Source organism: Canis lupus, chromosome 2, assembly GCF_048164855.1.
Source record: "Canis lupus baileyi chromosome 2, mCanLup2.hap1, whole genome shotgun sequence".
NCBI classification, from domain to species: Eukaryota; Metazoa; Chordata; class Mammalia; order Carnivora; family Canidae; genus Canis; species Canis lupus.
The window spans coordinates 58,804,205-58,825,047 of NC_132839.1; the positions used below are offsets into that span (position 1 = coordinate 58,804,205).

Here is a 20,843-nt window from a genome sequence, read left to right on the forward strand (position 1 = left end):
TTTCTTTTTTTGTTTTTTTTGAGGTCGGGGGTGGGGGTTGACTCAACTACATTAGCTAGGAATCCCAGCACAATGTGGAATAGGACTGGAGGTGAGACAGGACATCCTTGTCTTGTTTCATCTAGGAGGGAAAACATCTAGTTTCTAACCACTAAATCTGATGTTAACTAGGTTTTTCATAGATGTTTCTCATGTAGCTGAAAAGGTTTCTCCATATTCTTAGTTTTCCTGAGTTTTTTTTTTTTTTAATCATGAATGGGTGTTGGGTTTCATTAATGCTTCTCCTGCATCTGTCAATATGACCCTATTTTCTTCATTAGCCTATGAGTATGATCATATTAGTTGATTTTTGGATGTCAACGGCCCCTTGAAATAAATCCCACTCGGCTGTGGGGTACAATTCTTTTTATACATTGTTGGATTCAATTTGCCAATATTTTGTGGAGGAGTTTTGCACGTATGTTCATAAGAGACATTAGGCTTTAGTTTTCTTGTCTTGTAATGTCTTTGTCTGGTTTTGGTTATTATGGGAATGCTGGCCCCATAAAATGAGTTAGGAAACAGTCCCTCTGTTTCTATTTTCTGGAAGAGGTTGCAGAGAATTGATAGTAATTTGTTCCTTCAGTGTTTGGTAGAATTGACCTGTCTGGACCTGGTGCTTTCCTTTTTGTGAGATAATTAATTGTGGATTAAATTTCTTTTGATTCGGCCCTGTTAGATTATCTTTCTTCCTGTGTGCATTTTGGTAGATTATGCCTTTCAAGGAATTGGTCCATTTCATCTAAGTTAATCACATTTGTGAGGAAAGAGAGTTATTAATAATATTCCCTTACTCTTTTAACACCTGTAGGATATGCAGTGGCCTCTCTTGGAGCTGCTGCTTGATGTTACAGACATCCCTGGCCTTTTGGGAGGCTTCCTTCTACAGAGGTTCCCAGATGTTGCTGAGAGATCCATCTCATGACTGCATTCCTTATTTTCCATTCTACTGACTCTCTCAACTACTCTTCATGCTGTGTGTTCACAAAAGAGGAAAAACAAGGCCAGGAAGCCAGTCTTTGGAAAGATACAACAAACAATAGGAGTCCTTTCCTAAATTCCCAAGAGTATCTATTTAGATGTTCTAGACAACCTATGGGAAAAAGGGGGCTGTCTAGCCATTATCACTTTAGCATAAACCATCTTCACATCAGGAAAAAACAGGTCTTCTGAGCCTCGAGCTTAAAGCAAAGGAATAATTTCACTGCAAAGCACACAAGTTAGCATTCCAGTAAAATTAGGGGAAAGGACGTTTTGCTAGATCTCAGTATAGAAATCCCAAATTAGATATGAAGACCAAACTATAAGACAATTTGTGATTTATGGCTTTAATATATATATAAAATATAATATATATAATATAATATATATAAATATATAAATATATTTAATATAGTGAATGGATTTGTGACAATTTTGTAAAAAAAAAAAGAGTAAATTACAAATTGAATGCTGGAGCTGATTCAACAGCCCATTTCATTTATTATTCTCAATTTCAAACTGTGCTTATCAAAATGGCTTTATAAATAACTTAATACTTTGGAACTCGGGTACAGAAAACTGGATTAGTCTTAATCTTTGATTTATGACACTTTCAGCACTGGTTCACACACAGTCTGCCTTCAGTTATATCCAATGTAAGCATCCTGAATGGACTTACTCTCAGGGCCCCAGTTGGTTAAGCGTCCAACCCTTGATTTTGGCTTTAGTCTGGATCTCAGGGTCATGAATTCAAGTCCTGCATTGGGCTCCACACTGGGCATGGAGCCTGCTGAAAACAGAACTGAACTTACTCTTTAGAGTTGGGGGCTTGACCACATGGCACCACATCCCTTGCCTCCTCCCTTCTACATGTACCATCCTTATTTTCTCTTCATCTAAATCACATCTATAGGACTCGCAAAGGAGTGTTACCTTACTAAAACTTTTATAGGTGAGCATGTTGTATATTTTGAGATTTTGCTCACTATGCCTCTAAGGTTTACTATGCCTTCTATTCTGTTGTCACTAAGGATCACTAGCTTTGATTACTGTACAATATTCTACTGTGAGATTATATATTTTATTCACGCATTCTTTAATGGGACTTAGGTTGTTTCTAGGTTTTTGCTTTCTGTAAACAGTGCTACGAAAATTCTTGTTCATGTCTCCTGTTATCTATGTGCAAGTTTTTCTTGGGTATATACTTAGGACTGAAATTTCTGCATGTCAGGATGTGTGAAAGTACAACTTTAAAAGGTAACGCCAGGGGCACCTGGCTGGTTCAGTCAGAAGAGCAAGTGATTCGATCTCAGAGTTGTGAGTTTGAGCCCCATGTTGGGCACAGAGATTACTTAAATAAATAAAAACTTCAATAAAAAGGTTAAAAAATAAAAGGCAACTCCCAAATCTTCTAAAGGACTGAACCACTCTTGGCTAATACCAGCAGAGGTTATGTGGGATCCCTCCAACACTACATGTTGCCAGACTTTTAAATTTTTGCCAATTGAATGGATATAAAATGGGTATCTCATTTTGGTATTGATTTGCATTGTAACTTCTCCCAATCTGTAACTCATCTTTTCTTTTTTGAAGATATCTTAAATTACGCATAAAAGATCTCATTTTCCTTTTAAAGCTGAAATATAGTTGACACACACAACGTTGTATTAGTTTCAGGTGTACAAGGCAGTGATTTGGCATTTATATACATTCAGAATGCTCACCACAGTTAGGTGGAATCACCATCTGTCATCAGTTCTCATGGTATTATTGACTATATTCCCTGTGCTGTACTTTTCATCCCCGTGACTTATTTTCTAAATATGAGTTTGTACTTCTTTATCCCCATCACCTACTGGACCCACCTCCTCTCTGGCAGCCACCAGCTTGTTCTCTGCAGTTAATGTCTGTTTTTTTGTTTTGTTTTGTTTTGTTTTTATTATTCCACAGGAGTGAAACCATACAATATGTGTCTTTCACTGAAGAAAATAACCTCTAGGTCCATCTGTGTCGTTGCAAATGACAAGATTTCTTTTTTTTTTTTTTATGACTAATACTACATTGTGCCTATATATACGAATCTTCTTTATCCACTCACCCACTGGAGACATAGGTTGCTTCCATACCTTGGCTACTGTAGACAATGCTGCAATAAAAATGATGCTGCTTTTATCTTTCTGAATTAGCTTTTGGTTTCCCTAACAGTCCAAAGTGTAACTATTGAAATGTATGGTATTTTAAATTGAGGTACCTCCACTGTTTTCCAAAGTGGTTGGACCAGTTTACATTCCTACCAACAGTGTACGAGGGGAACAGTATTCCCCTTTCTCCACATCCTTGCCAATACCTGTTGTTTCTTGGGTTAATTTTAGCCATTCTGACAGGCATGAGGTGGGAATCTCCTTGTGGTTTTGATTTGCCTTTCCCTGATGAGTGATGTGGAACATCTTTTTCATGTGCCTGTTGGGCATCTGTAAGGTCTTCTTTAGAAAAGTGCCTACTCAGGTCTTCTGCCCATTTTTAAAATTCTTGCTGTTGAATTGTAGGAATTCTTTATCCCATATATATATAGGATATTAACTCCTTATTGGATAAATCATTTTCTCCCCTTGGGAGGTTGCCTTTTCATCTTGTTGATGGTTTCCTTCACTATGTGAAAGCTTTTTAGTTTGAGGTAGTTCCATGAAAGCATGGGATTAAAATCCTTTTGGGCTCTTTTGTGGTTCCAGATTTTAGTATCATTTATTCTGATTCTGTGAAAAAAATGCTATTGGTATACTGATAGGTATTGCACTGAATCTGTAGATTACTTTGGGTAGTATGGACATTTTATCAATATTAATTCTTCAAATCCATGAACATGGAATATCTTTTCATTCATTTGTATCACCTTCAATTTCTTCCACCAGTGTCTTCTGAGTACAGGTCTTTTACCATCTCGGTTAAATTTATTCCTAGGTATAAAATACCTCATTTTAATATCAAATTTATCAGTTAATGCTTTGTGTCTTAAGCAGTACTCTATCTCAAGGTCAAAGAAGTAGTTATCATTTTTCCCAAGTTTGAAAATTTTGTGTCACATTTAAGACATTAACTTCCTAGGGCAGGAGGTAGGAGTCAATTTTCACTCTTTCCCACACAGATAACCAACTGTTCTAGCTAAATTATCAAATTAACTTTCCCTAACGTGACATGCCACCTCTTACACCAAAGTTCAGTACATACGTGCCTTTTTCTGGGCAATCAAGTCTATCCCACTGGGAAGTGTGTACATCCTTTAGCTAATACCAAGCTCTTTAATGTGGCTTCATGTGAATGAGCACTAGCATCTGTCAGGCCAAGTGCCCACCTCCCTGACCTTTCTTTTCAAAAACGCCCTAGCCCTTTATCTTAACCTTTTACTTATAATTGCTTTAACAAGTTCCAGGAGAAAACTTGGTGGGATTTTGATTGGAATTGCGTTGCATCTATAGGTTTCTCTGGGGACACATGGCATCTTTATTATTTTTAAAGATTTTATTTATTCATGAGAGAGAGAAGCAGAGACACAGGCAGACGGAGAAGCAGGCTCCCTGCAGGAAGCCCGACATGGGACTCGGATCCTGGGTCTCTAGGATCACACCCCTAGCTGCAGGCGGCGCTAAACCACTGTGCCACTGGGGCTGCCTACATGGCATCTTTATATGGTCTTCCTAGCCATTAACATGTGTCCCTCCTGTTTACTGAAATCTGTTATTGTCTCTTAATAATACTTTAGAATTTTTTCTTGAAGAGACCTTCAATATGTATGGTTAATCTCCTAGGTATGTGGGGTTGAAACTACCATAAAGGTTGTCTTCTGGTTTTCTAGTTATTACCACTATCAGGAATGAACCCAGCCTCCGAAAGTTAATGTCATACTCGCTGCTTAACCACATTCTTTACGTCTAGTACTTTCTCTAGATTCATCTGGATTTTCTCTAAGAACAAACACCTAACATGTAAATATCCAGTGCTTTTTCCTTTCTTCTTTTTAGGACTGTTTTGACTATTCTATTGAATACAGGATCTCCAACTCAATTTTGAACAAGCACAGGACAGCCAGCAGCCCTTTCCTTTTTTTTTTTTTTAAGATTTATTTATTTATGATAGACATAGAGAGAGAGAGAGAGAGAGGGGCAGAGACACAGGAGGAGGGAGAAGCAGGCTCCATGCTGGGAGCCTGACGTGGGACTCGATCCCGGGACTCCAGGATCGTGCCCTGGGCCAAAGGCAGGCGCTAAACTGCTGAGCCACCCCAGGGATCCCGTTTCCGACTTTTTAAAAAAGGGAGTTTCCTCTCTTTGAAAGATGCCTGCTTTTCGTTTGTCTGGGTTTACATAGAAACTATCAGCTAAAAGAAATTCCTCCCTCGTTCTAATTTATCAGGAGCTCTCATCATGAACGGGTGTTAAATTCTATTAAATACTTACAGCCTGAATCTGTTGGGCTACTGAGAACAGTTTTCTCTTTTTAATCTGTTTGTGTAATAAATTAACAGATTACATTTAAATAAATTACATTTATAGATTTTCATGCTAAGCCATTCTTACATAGAAAGATAGAACTTACAAATAAAGTAGTGATAAACAAATTTAAGCCTAGGAATTTGTATTTTAAGATACTGCTTTTCACCCGTTTTATGTTTCATGTTTAAAAAAAAAAGGATTGGCTGCCAGATAAGTTTGAAAACCACAGGACAAATGGTCTTTCTCATCTACAATCCTCCAGCTGCCATGTCTGAATTATGCCCTTTCGGTTTTCTCGAATTCTACCAGAAAAAGGAGCTCCTAACCAGATGCTAACTCAGCATGACGGGATGTAGAAAAGAGCTAGAAAAGTCGGTATCTACGTGACAGAAAGTAGTTCGTGGTGTTAAAGAAATGCTGACACCTCCAACTCAAAGGAATCTAAGATTACAATTTATCCTCAGAAGATTGGTCACAAATAGATGTTCATGCAACAGCAGCAGGACTTGAACAAAACTAATACAGTAGAAAACTAAAGGACCAAAAGTCAAAATGAACTACCAGAAAGAATAACAGAAAAAGTAATACAAGGGAACAATTATGGTTTTCCTTTTTATTTAATCAAAGACTGGTGGATAAACATAAATACAGCACAATTACTTCAGATCATTCTTCATATTGTATACACACAGACCGATGAACGTAATCTGAAAGAAACCTGCAGTCGGCAATGAAATGCATACAGCTTTTCCTTCCCTCGCTCAAAAAAATTTAAAAACACACAAACTTAGAATCTCATCAGCACACACTCTCCTGTGACAAATGATTCAGACATAAATAGTGGGTGCAAAGAAACTATATGCTAACATATGTAGAACCTTTGTTAATGAAAACCCCAAAGCAGCCGTAAGGATGAAGGTACATTCAGTGACTGGTAAGTAGCTGTGCCCCAAGGGGCGCCATCGACAGAGGTCGTGCTGCAGAGAAAAGCTATGTACACACACAATGAGAAAATAAACTGCAAGATCAACGCATGCATGTTTAATACTGGAAAAATCACGGCCCTCCAAAATTTCTTCACGTTTGTTATAAAAGCCCTCTGCACTCAACTAAAATTAAAATGATCTTAAAAGGATAATACTTGTAAAGTTTACTTAAGTCTTTTCAGCCACAGAAACTGCAATGGAAATAAATGTTCAGAGTCATTTTCAAAACAAAAACAAAAATCTATTCTTCTGATGACATGCATGATTAAAAGGTCTATGCAAGATACAGTGCTCTACATTCCCAATGACTAGGAAAAAAAACCTCAAGTCAATTTTTAGTTTGCAGATGGTCAAAGGATTTTGTATTCCAGCAGGAGTTCAAATCTTCTGGATCTTTTCACCAACAACTACTGGATTTTCTTTTCTGATTTTCTCAGCAGCATCAGCTTTGTAATTGTAAGAGCAATTGTGTACATCGGAGTAACGGTGTACACCACAGTAAACATTTCCACACCGGCATTCAAACCCTGCAAATGGATCAATACACACACATGTGAGTCAGACTGAAGGTCGAACTATTAAGTTCCTTAGTATCATTAATGTTAAAAATATGTATTTAGGACAGCCATCTAAAGAATCATTCCAGACAGTTTCAGGACCTAATAACATTTTCAGAATTCACTAGCTGATAGCTTCATTTCGTGTTCCTATCTTACAAATAGAGGTCTGTACCACAACAGATCCTAGCCACTTCCCTGAGCTCAGGTCTCTTCACCTGTGATGTGGCCAGGATCACTTCCTATCAAAATCAGGACTGCTACACTGGACGGAAGACATTCCTCAAATATGAAAATAAGCACATTGTCATAATAAGCAACCTTAAAATTTAACTAAGAAAGGCATAACGAAACTTCTGGCAGAACTGTTAAGAAACACTGCAGTATCCACGCTGGCTTCCCCTGGAAGACTGCCAGCGGTGACTGAGCTGCTCTTGCTGGTTGAGTAAAAGCAGGAGCTGGAGTCTGGCGCCTAAGCAGAAATCTACTTATACTAACGTAGGCAAATTACTTAGCTTCTCTGAGCCTCAGTTTCTGCATCTATAATTTTGGAATAATTATTTTAGGGATTAAGGGAATAATGTGTTAAGCGCTTAATATTTAGTAAACATGCAATAAATGATATTTATTTTAGGGAAATACCCAAGGAGTTGAAGCCAAAAGAGAGTGTGGATAGTCTATATAAAATAGGACTACTTCCTAAAATTAAGATTTTATGGTATGATGGAACTGTTGGAAATGGAGCATAGGAATCAATATTTCAAATACGGACATCTGATGTAAGCTTCCTTTACCACATTTTGTTTTAGCTTTAGAAACATTCCGTAGCTTCATGATAACAAATGGAAAATGAAGCTAGAGCAACACCAGACAGGTTGGACAAGACAAAAGTTACTAAGTCTCAGCCTTCCAATCATGCAGTTTGAGAGTTTCTGAGATGTAAAAGACTACATTTGACACTAAATAAGTATATTTTAAAATATCTTATTGGCTCATTACTCATGTATTCTTTAAATAAACACATTTGCCAAAGTATGTGCCAATCTTAAACATCTTTGATATCAGACTGTACTCCCCTCCCCTTTCCACCTTAGCTAAAACCTATTCCTTGCCCAGAGAAACCTTCCTAAGAGATACCAAAAATCTTAATCTACTCTCTTCAGCTCCTCGGTCAAATTTTTATGTGGAGGATTCAGCACAACGCCTGGCACACAATAAATAATAAATGACCATTCTTTCCAGCTGGGCCTGCTCTCACCGTTCAGCACAGCCCAAAGCAGCAGCCGCCACTAGGCGCCTGTCTGGCCACAGCAGTCGACACCCCCTCTTCACATGTTGCGTGCTGTCGCCAGCCAGCCTCTCCATCTGGGAACCTCAACAGGCCCTATTCTTTCCTTTCTCTGATCTTTTGTCCAAGCTATTCTTTCTGCGTGAAATGCTCCTATTCCCATCATTTCTAAGTCCTCCTCATCTTTCAAGATCCAGCTGAAACACACTGTCTCCATGATACTTTCCATGATGGGCCTCTATTCCCCTTTTGTATGAATTAATTAGGATACCTATCCCTGAACTCCCAAAGTAATCTATTGATGGCACTTCATCTATTTTGTTTGCTAAACACCCAAGTAATGTTTCAAATATTTTTCTCTTCCTCTCTTAGTAACAATGTTGTCAACAGCTCCATTGCAGTCGTGTGGTGACCCCGGGCTAACACCTCACAAGTGCTAACTCACTGAGCCCTCACACCACTACCATTACTACACAGAGAAAGTACCTCTCAGGTATTTAAACACTCCCTCATCTGCAATTTCTGGCTATGCTAAGGCAGGAGCCACATCTTTCAAAGCACCTGGCACACTGACCCAACCTGGGGTCAACCTGGGGTCTAATGCTCTCAAACCCAGCTGGAATGAATTTTTAAAAGAAAATCTATTCATTTCACTTTCAGGTATATAATTAAAGCTATTTTATTTAAGAGAATTCAGACGCTGAAGCATATCCAGTATTAACTCTCACGGTAACAAAAATGATCTCCATTGAAGCCAGAACAGTAAGCCATACATATTTTAATATATAATCTTAAGTTTAAACCATTAGATTTAGGTCCTTACCAGTAAGTCCCACTTTCTTCCTGCACATGAAACAGCGATTCTTTTTTTGTTTTGGTTTTTCAAGAGACTTGCTTTGCTCTTCAGATGGCTGCTGTGCCGTATCTGATACTGAAGCTGACAAAAACAGGAAGGTGGTAAAATTTAATTATTCAGTAAGATTTTAATGCTGGGTGGTGGTTGTCCCCCTACCCCAACCTCACTGATCTGTTATTGTGAGGAGAGCTGAGGAATCTGTCAGCACGGAAAGAAGCTTACATAAAGTTACAAAGTGGATTACATAATACACACCCTTTCATTATATGTATGTACATGTTATGTATCTGTGCATACACACACAGGAAATCTAGTATACTGACATGTTAAAGCAGTGACTTGAGGTCTCACTCTGTATTCCCTTTTTCTAATAATTATGTATTTGATCAATAAAAGGTGTGCGTGTGCGTGTGCCTGCGCATGCCCAAGCGCACACACACACACAAATACTAGCTGGGTATTCTAAGGGAGTGCGTAAGTAAAACAGCCACGTGTCAACGTCGAAATATCGTTGGGGTCAGAACTACGTATATATCTCAGAGAACAAGGACAAAAAAAGCTGATACCAAGATTAGACGGAATGCCATGTTTCAAATTTCCAGAATGTTTCACATAAAACCTCTAAAATGTTAGAAGATAAATTTATCAGAACATTAAAATTAGGATAACAAATGGATGCACACAAGTAGCAAGGCCAAGGTTGGCTGCAGCAAGATTCAGTCAAATCACGGTATGTCGACCCTAGCCAATGTGACCCCCCTGGCCCTCCTGCACACTGCTGCCAGAGTCTGCGCATAACCCAGGGCACAGTACATCTTGCTCTCGAACAGTGACTTTCCACGGCCAAGTACTCACCCTTCTAGTCTTTTTTTTTTTTTTTAAAGAGTTTATTTTATTCATGAGAGACAGAGAGAGAGAGATACAGGCAGAGGGAGAAGCAGGCTCCCTGTGGGGAGCCCAATGCAGGATTCCATCCCAGGACACTGGGATCACGCCCTGAGCCAAAGGTAGATGCTCAACCGCTGAACTACCCAGGTGTCCCTCTCACCCTCTAGTCCTTCCTAAGCAGCCTGCTACTCAACAACCGTGGAGCCAGTCCTCTGCTCACACCATTTATAACCTATGCAAAGGGACTCCTTTCTCTTCCTCATCTACCCTGGGTCTACCTCTTCCGTTGTGCAGGTGAAGCTCAAGCCCCCCTTGCTCTGGAGAAATGCAGGGTTCACAGATTGGCCTTGGCTCCCTTGCTAGGCTCTGTCAAGTCCTGGGCACAGCTCGTGTTGTGGGCACAGCTGCTTCTGCAGTCTACACACGCTACCTCCAGCCACCTGCTCCGAGTGCAAGTCTGACGGTGTGACTCACCTCCAGGAGAAAGCTCAGAGGCCTGTCACACTCACTTTACACAATAAAATCACCTGGAAAAAATATATATATATATAAAAAAGACTCTTCTCCCATGCCTAGCCACACTCCCTGCTCCAGCCTTAGGAAATGCCAGTTTCTCCAAACATACAAAGGATTCTGTCAATAACCTTTCTGTGCGGAATGCTTTCCCATGCCCCTCTTGTCTCACTCTTTACCTGGCTTAATTGAACTGGTCTCTCTTGTCTTGTTTAAGCTTATACCATCAACTTTCACTCTATCCCCTATGCAACAGCTTAGAATAGGAAGCTCTTCCTATGTACCCCAATAGTATAGCCCATGCTATTATAATGGCCTCTTTGTCTTAACCTGGCTTAGCAGTGAGCTCCTCCAGGGCAGGAGCTTGTCCATTCCACTCCTGCCACCAGTGCCTGTCCTCACACCCCAGACCACATTGGCAGGCACGCCACAAAAACCTGCTCAACTGCATTCCTCAATTACTCACTTACTGGAGTCACGTGCCCCAGTTTCCCCAATTACACTGTAAGCCCACCAAGGACAGATGAGATCTTATTTCCTATCTGAATCTCCAGCACAGTGAATTCTAGAGTAGATGCTCAAGCATCTGATGTAATGGATTCTAGACTGCTTATGCTAACTACATTACCTCCCGTTTTAACAAAATATGACAAAGACAAAACACTACCAACTAACAAGTAAATATGCACGAATGAACAATTCTATAACTGATTATTCCACCTAGACATTCTGAAACCAGGTGGGAGACAGCTGTAAATATAAACATTTTATGAATGTTTTAAAACAGGCTATGGAACACATAAAGCCTTTCAGTATTAATAAATAAATATCCTCAGAATGTGAACTCATGAGGATAGGGTCTGAATGTCTTACTTGTTTTACCCACAGCCCCCAGAACATATCAAATAACGTTCCACTATTTGTAAAGAGCTCAAAAATAGTTTAACTTGGTATCAGAAAAGAATCTGTTTATTACCTTTGAAATCTATAAGCCATAATATCTAACCTGGTCTCCCAAGAAACTGTGATGTTCACATAAACTTATATGAACAATGCTTCAACAGCAATAACAGCATTATTCCAAGAAAACTTTTTTAAAACAAAACTGGGTAAATTGCTGAGGCACAAACTTTGGAATCTGGAAACGGAGGAGAATGAAAACATGTTTCCCTGCCACAGACACAAATGCTACTCCGTACACACATCTCTGTGAAGACATTTCATGGTATCAGCTCCAACAACCTGTCGATGGCAAACACACTATCTTTAGAGTTAAGGATCCACAGGCAGTCTGAGAGCTTACGCACGAGGACCATCTTCTGAGGCTGATCTCACCATCCACCATGATCCCATGAGACTAAGATGACCTTCACTTGTTTCAAACTAGTTAGGGGACTGGCAGCCTGAATTTTTTTTTTTTTTAAGATTTTATTTACTTATTCATGAGAGAGAGAGAGAGAGAGGCAGAGACACAGGCAGAGGGAGAAGCAGGCTCCATGCAGGGATCCCGATGTGGGACTCGATCCCAGGTCTCCAGGATCAGGCCCTGGGCTGAAGGCTGCGCTAAACCACTAAGCCACCCGGGCTGCCCTGGCATCCTGAATTTAAACATTCACCGGATTAGTTCATAGGGAAAATGATCTAGTGTTGTGTGAGGGCTTAGGATTCCCCAAAATGACCCATTTTCTTGTATGTGAAACTGAAAATCAAAGCCTGCCTTATCAGACTCTTATTTATGGAAAAGGAAACAATTCCATATTTTAAAAGAGCCGTACACATACTGCACGTGATGCCAAAAAGAACAAGTGTCCTTAGAACTAGGCAGTTTCTCAGAGTGACATGGCAACTGTGCACAAGGTCAGCTGCCTACGTGTGACCTGCTGGTCCTCAGGGGCTGTTTGGGACTCCTAGGCATGAGGCCTGGGAAGTAAACTTAAAATTTTTTTTTTTTTAGTAAACTTAATTTTTAATGGGAATCCCAACTAGACAAAGTGTACTGGCCAGTAACTTGACACTTCACAAGCACAGGGAAGGTAAAATTAGTTCAACTACCCACGTGGAGGGTCCCATTCAGGAGGAACAAGGCCCTCAGCTCTGGGTCCTGTTAAAAAAAAAAAAAAAAAAAAAAAGCACACAAATATAAAAGTATATAAACGATTTAGCATTACCTCTGGGAGCATATTAATATGTGTGATGATACTAATAGGCAACTGGAGTCGTCTGACAGCAGACACAATCCCCACGTGAAGTAACACACACACACATCTTCCTGGGAGGCTTCTGCTCACCACTTCCACCCAGTGCTGATAGCGCAGCCGCTCAACAAACATTGAATGAACACACACCTTCCCAATAACCCACTGGGAGAACATTCATTTTCCTCCCCTGTCCTTTACTTTATGTAAAATGAGGGATTGGACAAAATGATCTGTGGTCCTAGCTCAAAAATTCTTCACAAAATGAGAACATTTTAAATATTCCAGGGAAAAATAAGTCTTATAGTATAGCAGGCTCCAAAAAAAATATACCAAGCTATAGATTTAATTTTATATTTTCCAGTCACTGTGTTAAAAAGTATAGGAAAGGCAAAGTTAACATATATTATCATTTAAAATGTAATCGGTATTTAACATTTCTCATCTTTTTGATACTGGTCTTTGAAACTTGTGTGTATGTTACACTTGGTGTAACTAGCAAACAAATATGTAGTAAAAAGTATCTAATTTCAGAGGAGACACATTTCAAGTGCTCAGCAGCTACCCAAGATGTGTGGTCACCTTTCTGGACAGAGCAGCTCTGTGCAGGAAAGCAATTTCTATCAGCAGCTATCTTGGGGTGAAGAAGTGTCACATTAATCTTATTAAAGTACAATTTCAGGCCATCTTTAAAAAAAAAAACAACAAAAAACCAACCAGCCTTCCTTCATGAGGCTCTCTTCCCCTAACCACTTACTAGAACCAATACCTCAGGGATCTTCCATGACTTGCTTTCAACCACCTCTTTGGCTTTAGTTCTGACACAGACTTGCTGAACTGGCCCCTCCAGCAAGCTCCCTCAGCTCCCACCACCCACAATGGCATGTGTCCTCCTGTATGCCTGTCTCACAGTTTCTGCTCCGGCTGGGAGCCTTCTCCACCAGACTTACCTTTTGTATAAATGAACCATACGACATGTGGCCTTGCTACCTGCATGTACTCTGCATGTTTTCAGAGTTCACTCCTGCTGTGGCAGGTATCAGAACTTGGAATCCTTTCACAGCTGAACACACATCCCAGTATGGACAGGCAACATCTCGTTTATCCAGTCACCTGCTGATGGCCATCTGGGCTGTTTCCACATTTTGGTAACTATGAACAATGCTGCTATGAGCATTCTCACACAAGTTTCTGTGTGGACACACGTTTTCAGTCCCCTGGAATTTAGGAATGGAATTTCTGGCTCATATGGGTTAACTCTCTAACTTTCTGAATTAAATGTGTAACTGCCCAAATGTTTCCCAAGATGGCTGCTCCATTTTCCACCCCCAACAAGCATGTATTAGGGTTCTAATTTCTCCATTCCTTAACACTCGGCCATCTGCATATCTTTTTTGGATCAACGTCTATTTAGATCCTTTGCCCTTTAAAAAACTGTGGTCTTTCTACTGTTGAATTATAACATTCTTTGTATCTTAATCAGATATGTCTCACTGGCAAATGTTATTTTCCTATTCTGTGGCCTGCCTTTTCATCATCTTTTTTTTTCTCTTTATTAAGATTTTATTTATTTATTCATTTGAGACATAGAGAGAGAGGCAGAGACACAGGCAGAGGGACAAGCAGGCTCCATGCAGGGAGCTTGACGTGGGACTCGATCCTGGGTCTCCAGGATCAAGCCCTGGGCTGAAGGAGGCACTAAACTTTACGCTGAGCCACCAGGGTTGCCCCCTTTTCACCGTCTTGATGGTGGCCCTTGAAGTAATAGGTTTAATGTGTGTTTTAATCTGGTGGCTTGTGCTTCAGATACCCCACGTAAGGAAGCATGCCTGAGCCAAGGTCATTAAGACTTATGTCTGTTTTCTTTTAAACGTTTTACAGTCTTGGCTCCTACGTTCTGGTATTCTGGAGTAAACTTCTGTATAAGGTGAGGCAGAGATCCAACTTCACTCTGTCAACTGTCCAGCATCATCTGCTAAAGCCTACTCCTCCCCTACTGGAAGATCTTGGCACACTTGCTGAACATCAACTGCCCACAACCATCAGAGCATATTTCTGGATGTTGTGCTAGCCCCACCATCAACAGGAGTGTCCTCATGCCTGTGCCTGTAAGTCTCAACTACTGCAGCTGGTGGGCAGTTCTGAGACTGGGAATGGTTAGTCTTCCTCCAACTGTTTTACTTTTTCAAGATTGTTTGGCTATTCTCACCCAGCTTTTAAAATCAGAAGAAATCTTTGATTTTTTAATCCAGGCAGCTTTCTCAAATTAGTCTAATGGGACTATTCCTCTCAGATTGTTCTGAGCCACTGAGTTGTCCACTCAAGTTTGCATGAAGTCAGGATCCCTGAAAGCTGGAGCCTGAAAGTCTAGTGCACGAAGTTACTCTGGATGGCATTCCTATCCACTGTGCTGACATGAACTCAAGTCCTCCTAGAATGTGTCACTGATGAAGGGCTCAGCCCTGTGCTTCATCACCTCGTGCCACTGTTGGGAAGCTTCACAATCTTCTCTTATGTGTAACAAAGCCCACTTCACTTCTGTTATTTCAATGACTTCGAGCACCCTGTAAGGTGCATGTGGCTATTACTTATTCTCCTTTAAAAGTGATAAAAATACGGCTCAGAGAAGTGGAGGTGTCAATGTATGCAAACAGAACCTTTGATCCAAATTCCACTTCTTTTTATTGAGGTCCAGGAACCGAGGGACTGAGCAGTTAAATGAAGCGAAGCATAATGCGCAGCACGACAATCCAGCATGATAATGTGAAATGTACCAAAACACTTGAAAAAATGTTTTTAAAGCTAGCTTCTGTCAACTGAAAATCTGACATTCCTAAGTGAGACAATATAAGTTAGGTACTGCCAATGGTTAAAATAAAAAAATTAAATGAGAAACATGCTATGATACATTAAATTCTCATTCAAAGAGGAGAAAAATTCTTCAGAGCCACGAGGACAAAATGAAAGCAGTCCCACCCAACTGGTAGCAACATATCCTCATTATAAGCAGGATACCTACAGAGAAGAAAGCTGTTTCAAGAAAACTAATCTGAAAACTCTAATAAAGAATGTTAGAAGATGCTGGCTTAGATTAGATGCACAGCTGCTACTCATGTACCCTCTTCCATCTGGGATGATCTTCCCATCTAAATAAATTTCCCTGAAGGATGCAAATGGAGTAATATGGAAGAAAGTAGATAATTGGTCAGTCACCAAACCAGACGACACCATGCTGAATGAATGGTGGGGCCTCACATGTCAACAGGAATGCACATACCCACATCCCAGTCTAGGGAGTGCTACAACTGTCCAGTAGACAGACTGGCCTCAGGTCAGATGCCTGGGTTCTGGTTCTAGCTCAAATGACCACAGGACTTGAGTACAAGACTTCTTCTTTATCAATTTTTGTCCATCCACTAAATAGATGGGAAAAAAATATTCTCTGCATTTATTTCTATCCAACAGAGAAATCACAAGTACGTTTACGTTATGAGTGTATGTGTATACTTAAAGGCACACATACACACACATTCAATTCCCCCGCTACTGAGAGTTTGCTATATGCCACTTCACTTTTATGAAAAACCTACGTTAGTACCTTTTTTGCTGACTGAAAGATATCCAAAGAGAATTTTCGCTTTTATGAAATGGTAATTGCTTCTTTACACCATTTTGGTTTACAAAAGGTTTCACAGAAATACTCTACTTTTGGATAGCAGGAGAAACATGTTTATAATGAAAGAAGACACTTTTAATTCAACAGAATAAGCAAGACCTTTTTAAAAACTAGGCTATTAGAGGACTTTACATACTGAAAAATGAATCCTCTCAAACTCAGATGAAACTTATACTTGATGTTTCAAAGATTCTGCAATGTTAAAATAAGGAATGCTAAGTTGTAAAGACAGGTACTTACAAGTTAATACTGGTTTAATCACAAAAGTCATTGAAATTGTATGTGGAAAAAGGAGTGTAATTTTCAAAACCCTCGATTTCTCCTGCTATGGCTTCAAGACCACCTTCTCCATTCCTGTTCTCAGGGCTGTTGTCATCCATTAACCATGAGTGGTATAAAGGCACTTTACACAATGATCTTTCACCAACCTCTCTTCATTCTTTGTCAGACTTGCGAAACAACTGCTACCAGATCCTTAAGCCGCATCTGTTCTGTTCATTACCAACATTCTGAAATTTGTTCCATTGTGAGACGTAACATCTTCATGATTATTAGCAGCCTGTTTTCACTGTTCCTTACTTAGCTCTCTTCCTAAACTGCTAAGCAACCCTTGCTTCTAGAAACACTCCGACGTGGGCACCTGTGGGCTGGAATTAACCAGGACCCAGATGACTCCTCCTTCCTTTGCTGACTCATTTTCCAACTTGCTCCTCCTAATCTCAGCCCTCATTTTCTTTTTCTTCTCTTCTCTTTCTTTCCTTTCCTTTTCTTCCTTTCCCTTTCTTTCCTTTCCTTTCCCTTTCTTTCCTTTCCTTTCCCTTTCTTTCCTTTCTTTCTTTCTTTCTTTCTTCTTTCTTTCTTTCGAGTTTATTAATTCATGAGAGACAGAGAGAGAGAGACAGAGACACAGGCAGAGAGAGAAGCAGGCTCCATGTGGGGAGCCCAATGCAGGACACGATCCTGGGACCCCAGGATCACGCCCTGGACTGAAGGCAGACGCCCAACTGCTGAGCCACCCAGGTGTCCCAGCCCTCATTTCTCAACATGTGCCAAGGACTCCCAAATCTCAGACATTAATACTCCTCACATATTTGAATACCAATTACTTACCTACAACCTCCAATGGAGCTAGTTCCGAAATGCGATCATGCCCAACTTTATGCACATCCTGTTTGGCCACACCACCTCTTTCAGCACCCCATCTAAAGCTGCTGGCCACTGCCACCATCACAAAACCAAAAAGCCTTACCACCCTTCTCCTATTCCTCACGTCCCATGGATAACAAAATCTTAGGGATTTTTCTATTTCTGCCTTTCCTTATATTTTTCTATTTAACTAAAAAGTAAAATTTATTCAATTATAATATTTACTTATTAGCTTAAAATAATATTTATGCTGCATGGAAGACAATACTGATGTTGGCCAGACGCTCTATTTTCTTGCTATAACAACATCTATGAATAGGCAAATTATGCTAATCATTTGCTGGGCATAAACTCAGAGCAAAGGAACCAGCCAGCTCAGCCACATTTAAACTTCAGCAAACTTCTCTGTCACTACCACATGAACACTATGTTTGATGGAAGTTCTCACTGGTCTGGCATCTTCTCTAAATCATGCCGCAGGCTCAGCCATGGGCTTACCTTTCCCAAGTGTCCTCCTTCAGTGAGCCATTGTCTCCACACATACCTGCACTATCTACCAGCCTCCACAATGTCTATCATCTTTGCCTATCCAGAAAACCTTCATACACATTTTAAAACCCTTCTACATCATTCTAATCCACGTAATGGGGATATAAAGAGTGTGGGCAAGAACTAGAGGCACCGTGCTGTGAAAATGGGAAACTGAACGTGATGGCTATGCTCGTGGCCACAGATACTGAGAGACGGGCGACCACCAGTCAAGTCAAACAGTCTCTCTGACAATCTGAGTCAAAAAACAAGAGATTTGGGCTCCTGGGTGGCTCAATGGTTGAGCATCTGCCTTCGGCTCAGGGCATGTTCCTGCGATCCGAGGACTGAGTCCCACACTGGGCTCCCCACAAGGAACCTGCTTCTCGCTCTGCCTATGTCTCTGCCTTTCTCTTTGTGTCGCTCATGAATAAATAAAATCTTTAAAAAACAAAACAAAAACAAAACAAAACAAAAGAACCCAAGAGATTCCTCTTAGGCCACAGCTATAGTTGCTTGCAGGGGAAATAATACTTAGGTTAAATTGGTAAAAATAACAGTAAAAGAGAACAGTATATTGTAATACCACTACTCATTCACTTATAGTTCTCAAACTAAATACATTTACAATTTTCTACATTTACGTTGATGACATAATTATAGATCAGTGGGAAATGGCTCCCAACACTTCAATTAAATACTTGAGATATAAAATATTCTGCTCATAATAATAAATGTAAAAATATATTTTAGGCAGTCAATTAAAAAAAAATATGCACCTAGGTTACTGCCTGGCCTGTAATCCTCAACTGTTAAATGAACGACAAAAGTATGCTAGCTCATATGCAAACCTTGCAGGTCTTCTGTTTCAGGTACTGCTTTGTCCACAGATGTACTGTCCACTTGGGAAGATGCTACAGATTCTGATAAAAGTGACTGATTTGATACAGGGCTAGAAAAGCAAAAATATGTAGATTTGAAAAATGATCTCATGTAGGAGCAATAATTAAAGTGATGTAATAAGTACAAGTTCAACATATCTAAGTACATCATTACAAGAGAGAACACAGAGATACTGTTTTCTAACCTCTGCATGAACCACAGGCCATGAACTCAGAGACCAGTTTGGACCAGAAATTCATGGCTTTTAAAAATAATAGTGAGTGGTCTCTGTGCATGAATTCAGCACATGAACACCAGTGCAGTCACGCCTGGTACAGAGTCAGGAGCCCGGGTATAATACTGTAAAGTATGTGCTGGTGCAGCAGAACTAGGCATCTCCCATCACAAACTGGGGAAAGAAACTATCGACTAGAAATGTCATCCTTGTCTCCTAATGGCAGACTGCAGGCGAATCAAGTACTTCTGCGTTTTCAGGCTTCTATCTGGCGGGACTTCACAGTGAGAATGGAAAGCTCTGGCATGGCCTGAATTGGGGGCGCCATGCCAGGGAGGGAGCGGAGAGTCATAGGCAGGGCCCCTGCAGGAACAGGACATGGTTAGGAGAAGCCAGTCTGAATTCAGAAGGACTTCAGGGCTGGGACATGTTACCGGGAGAAATAAAGGAAAGGCCGTCTCAAAAGAAATGGGAACTTAAAGACACCTTCCCAACTGCTTCCCAATGCAAACACAACAAGAAGCCTCTTCTAACAGGTCAGTTGGTCAGTAATGAGATAGACATAGCTTTGGGCAGGTTAACCCTAAAGGGACTGGATCCAGTTTTTCTCACAGCCCTGATCAAATAGAGAACATGTGCTTTATTCTTCACTAGCTTCACAAGCAGCACTCAGAGCCCACATCTTACCTTGGCTGCACAGATGCAGACGTGGAGTCTAGTGGTAACTGAGCATCCGCGACACTGCCGTCTGTGCACTGGACGGGTAAAGATTCAGACAGAGTACTGACAGAAGCTGCTGCAACAGAAGCACATTTTGCATTAGGGACATTGTGCTCTGGGAATCCCAACACCTGATCTAAACAGAGAATACCTATCTGTGCAACAGAGTGGGCCAATCCTGTTTTACTAACATCTATCATATGCTGGTTCATTACTTTTAGTAAGAATTTTCAGTAATTTCCCAATGGAAAAAAGGTCATTTAAACCAAGAAAGAAATCATATACAAACTGTATATATTAATGAACTGAACTCCTCTTTCTCAGGACTGTGTGTTACTCACACACATCTTGCAAGTCCTAGTACACAAATGAGGTATTTAAAAGATGGAGTAGTTAAGGCAAACCTAAGTTCGGAATTGAAATCTGTGCTAGCAATTTTAGCTATATTCCTTGTTCTTCATAAGGCAAAATATGTAGATGATTTAATTTTAAAAAACAATTTATATTCATTTGATCTTAGCTTTGAGAAAATTTGGAGAAATTTTGATTAAATGGCTCTAGCTTTTGGCTTGAACACGAAGCAATGATGAGAAAGACCCCATGCAGAATCTTACACAAACTAGGTAACAGCCTTCACTGCCCGCTACACCTCTGCAAAGCTCACACTCAGAATCCTTCTGATTGTTCCGATACAACCACTGACTGACCTAAGAAACTCACCTCCGCAACCCCAGAATCCTCAGACACACAGTATGCACCCAGAATTAAGGTGAGCAGGCGATGAACACCCCTTACTCCCAGTCACACTGCTACACCTCTCCCCGCTTACGGCATATGGCTTTCTCTGAAGTCAGCTGTGGCCACCT

General features: G+C 40.4%; 1 protein-coding gene across 16 annotated transcripts in view; it reads right to left on the reverse strand.

Moving 5' to 3' along the window:
- Positions 1-6,105: 6,105 nt before the first annotated feature.
- The window catches only part of ZFAND6 (zinc finger AN1-type containing 6), a 64,179-nt gene continuing 49,441 nt past the window's right edge, over positions 6,106-20,843 (reverse strand). For 11 of the 16 annotated variants that reach the window (XM_072801944.1, XM_072801979.1, XM_072801953.1 and 8 more), the window contains 4 exons: positions 19,945-20,053; positions 18,992-19,092; positions 9,162-9,275; positions 6,106-7,020 (listed from right to left, as the gene is read on the reverse strand). In XM_072801944.1, coding sequence (XP_072658045.1) covers positions 6,872-7,020; positions 9,162-9,275; positions 18,992-19,092; positions 19,945-20,053 — 473 coding nt within the window. In that variant the 3' untranslated portion in view covers positions 6,106-6,871. The remainder of the gene's footprint in view (positions 7,021-9,161; positions 9,276-18,991; positions 19,093-19,944; positions 20,054-20,843) is intronic. The other 5 variants (XM_072802012.1, XM_072802002.1, XM_072802023.1 and 2 more) reach the window with 1 other exon arrangement.